The sequence below is a fragment of the Chenopodium album genome, chromosome 6, assembly GCF_948465745.1.
Source record: "Chenopodium album chromosome 6, dcCheAlbu1.1, whole genome shotgun sequence".
Taxonomy (NCBI): domain Eukaryota; kingdom Viridiplantae; phylum Streptophyta; class Magnoliopsida; order Caryophyllales; family Amaranthaceae; genus Chenopodium; species Chenopodium album.
The window spans coordinates 78,945,855-78,958,028 of record NC_137839.1 but is presented as its reverse complement, the minus strand read 5'-3'; the positions used below and the strand labels follow the sequence as shown (position 1 = coordinate 78,958,028).

The window sequence follows — 12,174 nt, the reverse complement described above, 5'->3', positions numbered from 1 at the left end:
TTAACCCCAGATGATATTCTGGTAATTCATTCAGATGATATTAAGGTGGAAGGAGAAATTGCAGAGGTGGGGAGGACAACTAAGAGAGGAAGCAATAGTCGTGGAAGAGGAAAGAGAAAATAAATGACGGAGAAAGGGAGGGAAAATGCAGTTAATTAAAAAGAATAAAATATGATTGGTTGAGAGCACCTCGCACGGATCACGGGACAAAATGAGTTGGACATGGAATCAAAAAGAAGGAAAGCTGATTGGTTGAGAGCACCTCACACAGATCACAGACATTTCTTAAAATTTGGATCGTTGGATGAGCATTCATCAACGATGAAAACTATACAACCGTTTTGTGAAATAATACGGAGTATACTGGTAGGGAACTAGGTTACTAGGGAGTAGGGACTTGGGAGTGTGGTGCTAAAGTTTAAAAAATATACTACGTAGATTTTTTTTTTTTTTTTTTTTTTTTTTGAAGAATAAAAAATTATACTCCCTCCGTCTCTAAATTACATTCCTCCTTTCTATTTTTGGTATTCCAAAATTACATTCCTCCTTTCTATTTTTGGTAAGCTTTTTTTAGTAAATCAACTCTCTTTTTCTGTTCTATATTTAATGGTTTCTCACTCATCCTTACCTAATCTCACTCATGATCCTTGTGCCAAATTACAATGAATATGATTGGTTAAAATTTTTTAATTAGAGCATGTGATTGGTCCTTTTTTTTTTGCAAAGGATTGATGACTTGTCATGGGTAATAACTAATCTATCTTTGTACTTCCCATTGCATTATCTAATTATTGTTATTTGTCTTATTCTTCCCTCCTTAATTCCCGTGTAAATTTCCAAAGAGGAATGTAATTTAGGGACGGAGGGAGTACTGTACTTGTTAGATTAAGAATCTGTTCTAATTTACTGACTTGAACTTAGCAAAACTTAATTTATTGTAATTGAACTAAGTATTTGATGAGAGAAGGAAATTAGAAATTGAACTGAATTTATTAGAACTGAAATGAAAATAAGATGAAGTGAACAGGCCCTAATGATGAATTTAAAAATTGTTGTCAAAATTTTCTATGTTCACCTCATTTCCACTTAGGACCTAATCTGATTTATTGAACTTAGTTGACTGCACTAAATTGATTGCAGCTGAACTGAACTGAATAGAGCTTAAATGAATTATTTATAATAAAAGGAAATTAGGAGCTGAATTGTACAAAATTGAAATTAAGCTGAAGAGAACATGTCCTTACTTCAAGAAAAAAAATAATAAATAAGGGTTACTAAGTTCAGATAAGATAAGTTCATGAAAAATATAAGCTGTGATAAAAGGTTAATCAAAATTACCCAAGTTTAATTTGTAACTAAAATAAGTTCTAATAAGGGCTAATAAGTTGATATAAGATCAAATAAGTAAAAATCAAGTACATAGACTGCACCCTTAGTGAATATACAGTGACTAGCGAGTACGGAGTAGGGGTTAGGTGAAGATTAAACCAAGCTATGGCTTGATTAATTTTGTATGTGCTTGCATGTTTACCTTAGTTTGATGATTGATTGTTAAATAATTAATTTTGTACGTGCTTGCATGTGTTAACTAAACCGAATACAGTTGAATATTACGAGAGAAGGAAATTAGGAACTGAACTGATTGAAGTTGAATTGAAATTAAACTGAAGAAAATAGGCCCATAGATGACCACTTATTAGTTAATAGTCACGTATTCATTATCTATGGTTGCATTGAAAAATGAGGTTTAATTGACAAGTTTTTCTTGTATGATTAGATGTAATTTCTATCTTGCTCAGAAAAATGAGGTTTAATTGACAGGCTTTTCTTGTATGATTAGATGTAATTTATATCTTGCTTACATTACTTTGTTTCAGTAGTACGGTTGCCTTAGTTGCGATAGTTAGGTGAAAATCCCAATTAGTTGTGTTTGTATGCTTTCTCGAAGCGATCGAAATACAAACCCAATTTAGTATCATGTTTCCTATCATCGAGAATTTGTTGCGGCCTACCTTAATTATTAGTTGAGTTTGGCTTAAGAACGACATAGTGTTGTGGTTTCGAAAGAAGGCAGTGTTTAGTGCTCTATCACTAATTTGTGTTCGTGTTTGCCCATTATTCCCAAAGGTTATTGAGTGTGGTGCTCAAAGGCTTACAAGAGGCACGAAGACTTCAGCTGTGGCACTTGAAGATTGAGGCTGCAGATAAAAGAATCCTCAGGTGGATGCAAAGTGACTACACCAGCATACAAGGAGACAGGATGCTAAAAAAGAAGATTGATGATATTTTACCTTATTTTCACTGCGTTACTATTAGTTTCTCTAAGTTTAGGGAGTAGCCTCCCTTTTCTTTTGCTGTCAAAAAAATAATAATAATAAATCATTATTCCCTGTGGATACGATCCTTTATTCCCTGTGGAGAACCCTTTATATATAAGCTTACTATGTACATAAAACAATGCAAGAGTGGCAACATTAATGTTTTTATGGCTTGTTAAATATATGTTGCATTATCTACCTTCTCTTCTCTCAAACGTTCTTCTTTGTCTCTTATATATATATATATATATATATATATATATATATATATATATATATATATATATATATATATTTATTTATTTATACGGTAAATTGCCGGAAAGTTGAGTCCAATTGTTAAGATTTGCAAGAGTACAACTTTTTTTTTTCCGTTTTCGAACAACAATAGCTTAATAATCAATCCCAAAAATGGTTATATAGTGCTATTGCCTGCTGGGATGTCAAATATTACATTCCTTAAACCACTAATTGTTTGACATAAGTTGAAAAAAAAAAGGTGTTACTTTGGCTCTATTTTTGGTGATAATGAGTATCCACCACTGTAGTCAAAGGCACCACTATAAGCACTATAAGTGGTGTCTTTCTTTGCTAAGACATCATAAGGATGCTTGAGGACACCTTTGGTGGCTCCAAAATCCTTGACGGATGAGGACGTGGATGTCGATCCGGTATCTAAACCATCATTTTGTAGTATAATTTCTATCTCCTTCACCACATCACTCATTGTTGGACGATCCGATGCAGTTTCTTCAACACATTGCACTGCTAGCTGAATAAACTTACTAAACCCAATCAAATTTGGATTTTTTTTTATGAAAGGATCGATCATGACCTTCAAGCCACAAAAGTCTTCATCATTCTTGTCCATCTTTGTTCTGACCTCCCGGACAATGTACTTCCCCTTCTCGATTGGTTGCTTGGCAGTCACTAACTCAAGCATAACTACTCCAAAGCTATATACATCACTCTTCTCAGTCAATTGTTGTGTCAAGTAGTATTCGGGATCAAGATAACCCTGCAACGCACCCAAAACAAATTAATGATTAAAAAAGGGAACAAAAACCACAAATTTCTTTAGGGGATTTTATAATTGTGTTATACTATTACCGATTGTGGAAGTAATGGTGAGATTCAAACATATGCTAATTGAAAAGGTTAAAAAAAAAAAAAGCAATCAAGTTTTCCATGGCTTCAAATCTAAATAGAGAGGATATGAGAACATTTCACAAGGAAAAAAGTTCTAAATACAATAACCTACCAGCGTTCCTTTGACTTGTGTAGAAACATGACCCTTCGTGCTATCAGAAACTAGCTTACATAAGCCAAAATCTGCAACCTTGGCTGTTAAATTTTCATCTAAAAGTATATTGGTAGACTTGACATCCCTGTGAATTATGGGAGGATTTGCAAGCTCATGAAGATATGCTAATCCTCTAGCAGAGCCTAAAGCAATGCGCAGTCTTCTCTTCCAATCAAGATGAATGCCAGATCTGCCTGCACAATAGGTTAAGTATTATAAGGTTGATATCTCTACAATGTTCACAATCATCAACATTTTAATAATGGATAAAAAATTACCAGACAAACTATCTCTGAGCGATCCATTGGGCATATATTCATACACCAGCATCTGTTCCCCTTGTTCAAAACAGAAACCCAACAAGCCAACTAAATTCTTATGGTGAACTCTTGAAAGCAATTCAATTTCAGTCTTGAATTCATGCCCACCCTGCATAGATCCTTGCTGAGCTCGCTTGATTGCCACATTTTGACCATCAGGTAGCACTCCTTTGTACACCTGAACATCATTGCGAGAAAATAATGGATAAGAAGCCGCATATAAAATGTTTTCAACTGGGAACAGTAGGAAGCATGAGCTGGTAGGTGATGATGACTCAAACCTTGCCATAGCCCCCGGAGCCTATTTCATTACGCTGTGAAAAAGTATTGGTGCACTTCTTTAGTTCATCATATGGAAACCATCTGGCTCCCTTTAACTGTGGAACACTACCACTGTCTTTTCCACTTGAACCCCAAGACACTGCATCAAAATAGCACAACAGAAAATGAGTTTATAAGAATTATTAAAACTACAACCAAACCAGAATTCAAGAGGTTCTATGTGAAAATTGCACGGTCTCAATAGCTTACCAAATGGTCTACTCAAACCAATTGCTCTCTCAGCACGTGTTTTCTGCTGTACAGCATAAATGCCTACTCCCAAAACCATTACTACAAGAAAGGTACAAGTTGTAGCAATTCCTGCTATTAAGCCCAAACTAACAGTTCTTCTGTTTGTGGCTGGCAAACATATTCAACATCCGTATAATAATCAGTCTATGATTGAAAAAAAAACAAACAAAAAACATTGGACATAAGACATAACTGATTGAAGATGTTGATGCTGATGGAATACCTGGGAAGAGATAAGGTGATGCAATAAAATAGTATGGTCCAAACTCTGGGGGTGGCTTGAAAGTTTGATTACTAAGATCAAAGCCAATCCTCAGAATTTCTGATCGATTAAAGTATTTTTTGCCAGATGGAAATATTTCGATATGAACTTGAAGGTAGTCATCTATGTTGAAAAAAGGGTTCTGAAGAGAAACTGAGCCAGGAATTAGGCCAAGTTTCACCCATAAGCTCATTTCCAATTTGTGAAAGGAGTTTGCATTAGTCACTTCCCTGAATGAAGGTCCTCGAAAATACATAGTCCCTTCATATGGATATGCACAATCACAACTCTGGGGACTTAGCTTCTGGTCTGCTGAACATTGCTTACTTCCACAATTAGCTACACTGGTTGAATAGGGTTTTTTTGTTTGCTGCTGAATCTGACAGTAGTCAGTACTTGAAAGTGGAGTGATGCAGACTGGGTTTCCGATCAATCTGTTATTAGATAAAGCGAATAGTGAATGTTGGCAATCATGACATATTGCTCTTCCAGCCAGAAAGGGAGTAGCCAAAACAAAAAAAAAAAAAAAGATTGAAAATGCACAAGAACTTATTCTCACATCAAAGTATTTGTGTATCTAGAGCTAAGTGTCACTGAGGAAATCTTGTTGTTTTCAAAATCAACAAGCTGGAGCTGTTGGCCAATGCTATCACCCATATCCAATGTTCCATTGAATGAATTGTTTCTCATTTTCCTGCCATATTTTTTACAAAGAATTCTTTTAGAAAAAAAGGAAATAAAAACAAAATGTATGTTGTCCTAATGCCTATTTGCTCTAATGCTCCAACCAAATTACTTACACAAGCTGCATCTGTGGAGCACTGAACAACTTTTGAGGAACAGGCCCTTGAAGTGAACCATACTCAATGATTCTGAAAATTATGTAAATGCCACATCCAAAAAGTTACGGATTTGATAAGTGAACATTTTTGTGGCTGAGAATCTAGCTTAGAAACATACAGTGTAGTGAGAGACAGTAAAGTTGAGAACCATTCTGGTGCTTCTGAGTCGTCAAAGGAGTTGTTGCTCAGGTCCCTATGATGATGAAAAGAACCATCATGAAAAAGGCTATATAAATTTAGAAAATACACTTGTATAAATTTAGAATAATATTTCTGCAATAAATTCCAAATATTCCTCCTTACACATAGCTAAGAGAATCCATCCCTGTTAAATCTGGCAATGAACCAGTCAGTTTATTGTGCCCTAAATTCCTGAAAGTATGCAAAAGAAAGAGAAATGGAAGCAAAGGCTCAATTATCAATTATGACTTGTTACAGTTCAATGAAAAAAGCTTATTTCATCTAATTCACAAATCTACCGACAATTCAACAACATTGGTGAGATTGTTGAGATTAGATGGCACCTCCCCTGTCAAGGAATTCCGATCAAGCCGTCTGCAGAAAACAAAAATACAAGTTCAAAAATATAACAATCAATAATGAAATAAATATCTCCCTCGATTTTTTTCGGTTTAGCACCTACAGTAAGTGAGTCGAACAAAAGAGGAGGGGGTATATATATATGTGTATAAGATGTTGAGACCAGCTCATGAGATTATCATCAACTCACAGAACTTCAAGAGTCTGAACAAGTCCCAATGTGGATGGAATCGGCCCAATTAGTTGATTTCCGTCAAAAAGTCTGTTCAAAAACGGAACCATAGACAGTATAACTTAAGATGTTGTAATGATAATGTACTCATTTCTCACAAACAGAGAAAAAGAAGAAATTTAAGGACCTATGGAGTACTCAAGAGACTTACACATGGATTAAAATCATCTCTGAACGGAATAGCTTAGATGGAATTGAACCAGAAAGCTGATTTTTATTGACGTGACTGCAAAATTGGATAAAGTGAGTTCTACCATTCTTGCATGGATAATTATATGACCTATCTATGAATTGGATGTCAGGACATCTTTGCTCCATATTTGGAACTGCTAACCACCTATTGTAGGAGAGTGAATGAAAGGACATCAACAAAATACTCACAAATGTTTTGCCTTCAGCAAGAGATCCAAGCCTGGTGTGTTAGGTGTTGAGACAGGAATAGATCCTGTCAAGTGGTTGTCTGCTAGATCCAGCCAGTAAAGTTTGGAAAGATTACCTAGAGAGCAGGGTATTTCACCAGTAAAGTCGTTGGAGTTCAGAGCCCTGTATAAGATAATATGGTTACAGGAACTTGAAACTTCCAAGACAATAGAAATGAGTTGAAACTATCAAAATATGGATGATGACATTGAACAAATCATTACAAGAAGGACAACTCTGCAAGGTTGCCTAGCTCTGGAGGAATTTTACCACTGAAACCACAGCCCGCCAAAATCCTGCATTGAACATTAAAATATTAATCCTAATCCCAGGTTAAAACTTCTGCAAGAAGTATGTATACTTCTATATAGTGATCAAATGCTTACACTAAAGCAATCTTGATAAATTTGAAGTTTGAGAAATCTTACAGAATATTTAGTTTGAGCAGATCTCCTAGTCTTGGAGTTAAAGAACCAGTGAGACCCCGATTGAAAGAGAGATCCCTGCCACAAATATATTTGGAAAGGTAACTTAAGTCTTCTGAGCCTGTATACCAGAAAACTCCAACATAACTAATGAGCTATGTGATGCCTTTAAGTTATTGTTTACAGCCTATGAAAATACTATGCTTTCTGCTATATTTCTGTAAGGCCTTCTGCCTTCTTGGGAATTCAGAACCATGATCCATAAATGTTGGTCCAATTCAATATGCAGCATACATTTCAAACCTTGCAAAGCAGTAACCATAGAAAAATTTAATCTTAGCAAGGGATGACTGAACTACTTAAGAGAATTTATTATCTTCGCATATTCATGAAGCCTATCATTTGGTTTGTAATTCTTTTCAAGTTTTTAAGTTGAGAATCTGATATCCAATACAACAAGATTATGAAATCAGGCAAGTGATGCGTTTTTGCCTCCAAGATTACTTTATAAGACACTTTCTCTTTTAAAGGCTTATAAGTTTGTTTCCAACAAAATTCCCAACTTAAATTAACCAGCTCAGAGTATTAGTCCCTTGGGACACTTAGCAAACTCCAAGATTGACTTTCATTTTTAGGCAGGGGATGGACTTACATAATTGCCGGGTCTAGTCAAGCTTTTAAACTAGTAAATAAAAGCAAATATATTATGTGTAGATAATGTGTATGTGTGCAGAAGAACATCTCATTAGGACTTTTTTTAAATTGGTACATGTAACTTGAAAAAAGAGCCTGATTTCACCATATCACAGGTTCTTCACAAGTCCAACAAAGATTCAGTATTCAATTAAGGATCAAATAAATATAGTGATGTAAGTTTTCTATTGATAACACTTAGGGATCCCCCAACCCAAACTAGATAATTAATTATATGCAGCCACATGTAACCTAAGTTGACCTCCAGAATAAAGGATAGTCTGAAAAGAATACTCACAAGGATCTCAACTCTGTTAGCCCACCGATGTCACCACTAAGTTTACCTCCAAGTCCCAAAGTGGATAAACCCCTGGAAAAATGAGTTATACTAATTAAATTAAGCTCAAATATGAGGATGAAATGATGTAGAAAAAAGCGTTAATTGAGGATAATATGCTCACAGTGCAGTGATCCTTGAACTGTTGCATATTACCCCTTCCCATGGAGTAGCACAAGGGTCATCTGACTTGCTCCAGCTAGGTGGTGTGTTTTTCCATTGATCTTTTAGTGATTGGAGGGCTGCAGCTGCACCATTTTAAGCAACAAAGTAGAACAGCAAAATAAATGAACAACATTCAGTGTCTTTTAAGCAACAAAGACACAGCTGCACCATTCAGTGTCTTTTAGGCAACAAAGTAAATAAACAACAGTACACAGCTCCCATATTGATCAAGATCGGATATATTAATTTGTTAGGTACTAAATGCTTGACAATGCAAAACAGAAAGATTCAAATACTAAAGAAAAGAGGACGGGGAGGAAGGAGGTTGCAGGCTGTACCATCTCCGGGATCAGTAAGAGACGAGATTAAGTAAATTTCAGCAAAACCCACCAGACAAAGCAGCAACAGTCTGATTGTTGCCACCATGACTGCTTGCAGCAGATTAAGTTTAATTTTGGGAAATTTAGCTAGAAAAGAGCAACAAGTCGTAGCATTATAATAATGGCCATTGCCTTGCACTTGCAGCTTGATGTCATCAGACACACTAGTGATTACAGTTGGCCCTCTTCTTCAACTTCCACTCATCTTTACTTATCTTGAAAGCTACTCTAACCATCACTTTTGCTAGTGTTACTATAAACCTGGCACGGTGCAAATTTGCCAACCCCGACTTTTGAAAAAGCGTCTTCATAATTACTTATGCCGTTTTTTAAGCTAATTGATTTTTAAGTATTCACCAAGTCACCTATTCTACTGTCACTATTTCAGTGACTTCAATCTACTAATTAATTATCCCGTGCAACTTTGGTTGAATTTCTTACGTAGTACTTGATTCAACTAAATTCTCTTTCAATCAGAAAATGAATTCTTCACCAAAATTACACTCAGCTACAATTAATCTAACTCCAAAAAAAAAAAAAAAAAAAAAAAAAAAACACTTATTACAGAGTTCTACTAAATTAGATGATTAAAAGATAAATATAATCTAACAAAATAGCACACATGAATCATCAAAATGTGATTATATTTCAAATATTGACAAAATTTAAGTGGATTATCCATTTGTCCGTAATTATTTTGATATCATGTTCCGTAATTAACATAGCCTTATTTTAGTAATTAAGGCCTCAAGCCTTCGAAGCTACGGAGTACGGAGTAGTAGTTGAAGGTGTGCATATAAATGAGTCATGAATGGAGATGCCTCCACAAAAAACAGCCGGTTTACCTCTCTGATTCGCAGCCCCTTGGATAAGTCATCATCACTACTGTTGGCCGCAACCACGTCAATGTAAGACTTGTAAAATGCGGTTGCCTTGGAATCAAATTCGAAATTTTGACTCCCTCGCTCTATTAACTCTGCCCAAGTCACTGTCACCGTCGCTGGCTGCCCCTTTTATGCACTGGCATTGGGATTAAAATCCCAGATTTCCTACCCTAACACCTTTGCGGGAGGCAAAGGAAATGGGAAAATTCAAGTTCGAGATAAACATGGAAATAAATGGGAAACCTGTTTGAAAACCAAAAACAGAAAACAAGAAAAAAGTGTTTCCACTTTCAATTGTCAGTTTATAAAATTATCATGATTTTAATAAATTTAAATAATTTTTACAATATTGCCAAACGAACCATAACTTATTTTATTAACAATAATGTCGTGGCGTTATTAATTTGACAAGTGTTTCGTTTTAATTGGTTTAGCACTTTAAAAAAATTTAAAAATGATAATGTCATCAATTTCTTAAAGTGCTTACATGTCAAACTCTCATAAAAAAAAATCAATTGTATATATATATATATATATATATATATATATATATATATATATATATATATATATAGGGTCGGGATCCGGTGAGAACCACCCTTTATGTGAGAACCCACACCTTATGTGAGAACAAATCTCAGCCGCTAGATTAGATGAAATCCAACTGCTGAGATTATAAGCCTGCCTACAAACTAACTTTCAGCATCTAATTAATCTCTCCCCTCTATTCTGTCTGCAAATCAAAGCTCATCAATGGCGATTTACTTATCAATGGCGATTCACTGAGTATGCTCTTCTTTCGGCAAATTTCAGCGGTTTCTTTCTGCAATTTTCAACGGTTTCTTTTTGCAAATTTCAACGGTCTCAATTTCATCCATCATTGAGGTTTGTTCGTAATTTTAATTTTGAATTGCATGTTAATCTGAATATTCAATATATTTTGATTTTACATCTCTGAAAAATTTGGAATTGCATGTTAATTTTCGAATTGAATTACATGTTAATTTTTGAATTACATTAATCGAATTGAATGTTTAATTGCATCAATTATTTGATTGAATTGAATCAATTATTTAGGTTTGATTAATTTGATAGAGATTTTAATAATATCAGATTAAACTTTATAGTGATTGAATCAATTATTTATGTTCTTATTTTCAATCAAATTCAAAATGAGCAAATAAATTAAAATGAGCAAACCTAAATATGTATAATAGAATATTTAAAAATGAAATGAAATGAGCAAACCTAAATATGTATAATAGAACAAAGTGGATATGAAATGAGTAAAGTGGATATGGAATGAGCAAAGTCATATAAAAATGAGCAAATTGAACTTTGCTGTTATTATGTTCTTATTTTCAATCAAATTCAAAATGAGCAAATAAATTAAAATGAGCAAACCTAAATATGTATAATAGAACATTTAAAATGAGGTAACTACAATTAAAATGAGCAAATATTAATGACATTCATAAGTAATTTAAGGATCTATAAGTTTGGCAAATATTAGCTTGTAAAAACACTAAGTATACAGAATTGTGTATGTATGTGTGTGTGTGTGTGTGTGTGTGTGTGTGTGTGTGTGTGTGTGTGAGTGTGTGTGTGTGAGTGAGTGTAACAGTGTGTCTGTATGTGAGTGTGAGTGTGATTGAGTGTAAGAGTTTATATATGTGGGCATTGAATTGCATGTTCATTTGACAAATGAGCAAACCTATCCCCCCTGCCCCCTCCTCTTTCTGCTTGCAATTCTGATTTCAGAAACTGATTTCAGTTATAATTATAGATTATGAAATTATTGAGTGTGTGTGTGTGTAAGTGTGTATCTATGTCTGTGTGTGTGTAAGTTTGTTTAAGAATCTGATTTCAGTTCTAATTATTAAGAGTGTATGTGTGTGTTTAAGTGTGTTTAAGGAGGTGCATATTCACAAATGATGAGCAACAACGAACAAGTTGAGAGTCAATCAAGTACCATCACAAATGTGCCAACTACTCCTACAATAGTAGTTTCTCCTAAAGTAGTACCTTTGATCACTCCTGGAGGAACAAAAGAATGGCATCCAATATGCCCCAATGAGTTGAAACCAGCTATAGGGATGAAGTTTAATAATCTTGAAGAGGGCCTTGAATTTTATAAAGGCTATGCATTTGCTTCTGGCTTCAATACAAGGAAGTCTACAACTAAAAGACAAAGAAGAAGCAAAGAATTAAAATATCAGTATATCTTGTGCAATAAGGAAAGATACAAAGAGAAAAGAAAGACTACTGTAGAAAAAGATTTAAATAACAAGGAAGGGGAAAACAATGAAGAAAAATCTTCAATCAAAAGGAAGAGACTTGTTACTCGTGTTGGGTGCAAGGCACATATTGTCCTAAAGCATTGTGATGATAACACATTCATAGTGACAAAATTTCATGAGGGACATACTCATGCACTTTATACACCTAGCTGCAATCTATTCCAAAAAGAAGGAAGGAAA

The 12,174-nt window shown here is 34.6% G+C and overlaps 1 protein-coding gene across 2 annotated transcripts; it reads right to left on the bottom strand.

Moving 5' to 3' along the window:
- Nucleotides 1-2,642: 2,642 nt before the first annotated feature.
- On the bottom strand, nt 2,643-8,962 carry LOC145635463 (leucine-rich repeat receptor protein kinase HPCA1-like). 2 transcript variants are annotated; one of them, XM_081686743.1, is made up of 19 exons: nt 8,769-8,962; nt 8,390-8,513; nt 8,227-8,298; nt 7,239-7,313; nt 7,035-7,106; nt 6,772-6,933; nt 6,542-6,616; nt 6,349-6,420; nt 6,102-6,173; nt 5,922-5,990; nt 5,737-5,811; nt 5,577-5,648; nt 5,336-5,470; nt 4,738-5,210; nt 4,473-4,622; nt 4,223-4,362; nt 3,900-4,119; nt 3,580-3,815; nt 2,643-3,336 (listed from the first exon to the last, which is right to left on the bottom strand). In XM_081686743.1, the coding sequence occupies exons 1-19, from the start codon at nt 8,854-8,856 to the stop codon at nt 2,821-2,823; spliced, it is 2,898 nt and encodes a 965-aa protein (XP_081542869.1). In that variant the 5' UTR covers nt 8,857-8,962; the 3' UTR covers nt 2,643-2,820. The 2 variants fall into 2 exon arrangements, with proteins under 2 accessions (XP_081542869.1, XP_081542870.1); XM_081686744.1 differs by lacking the exons at nt 7,239-7,313; nt 8,227-8,298; nt 8,390-8,513; nt 8,769-8,962 and having other exon boundaries at nt 7,018-7,097.
- Nucleotides 8,963-12,174: the final 3,212 nt, after the last annotated feature.

Bases quoted from the DNA above. Each gene is read 5' to 3' on its own strand.
- LOC145635463 (XM_081686743.1), bottom strand. From the start codon at position 8,856: ATGGTGGCAACAATCAGACTGTTGCTGCTTTGTCTGGTGGGTTTTGCT. The intron at 8,514-8,768 runs GTACAGCCTGCA...AAAATGGTGCAG, and splicing joins TCTTACTGATCCCGGAGATG to CTGCAGCCCTCCAATCACTA. The intron at 4,623-4,737 runs GTATTCCATCAG...TATGTTTGCCAG, and splicing joins ATCACCTTATCTCTTCCCAG to CCACAAACAGAAGAACTGTT.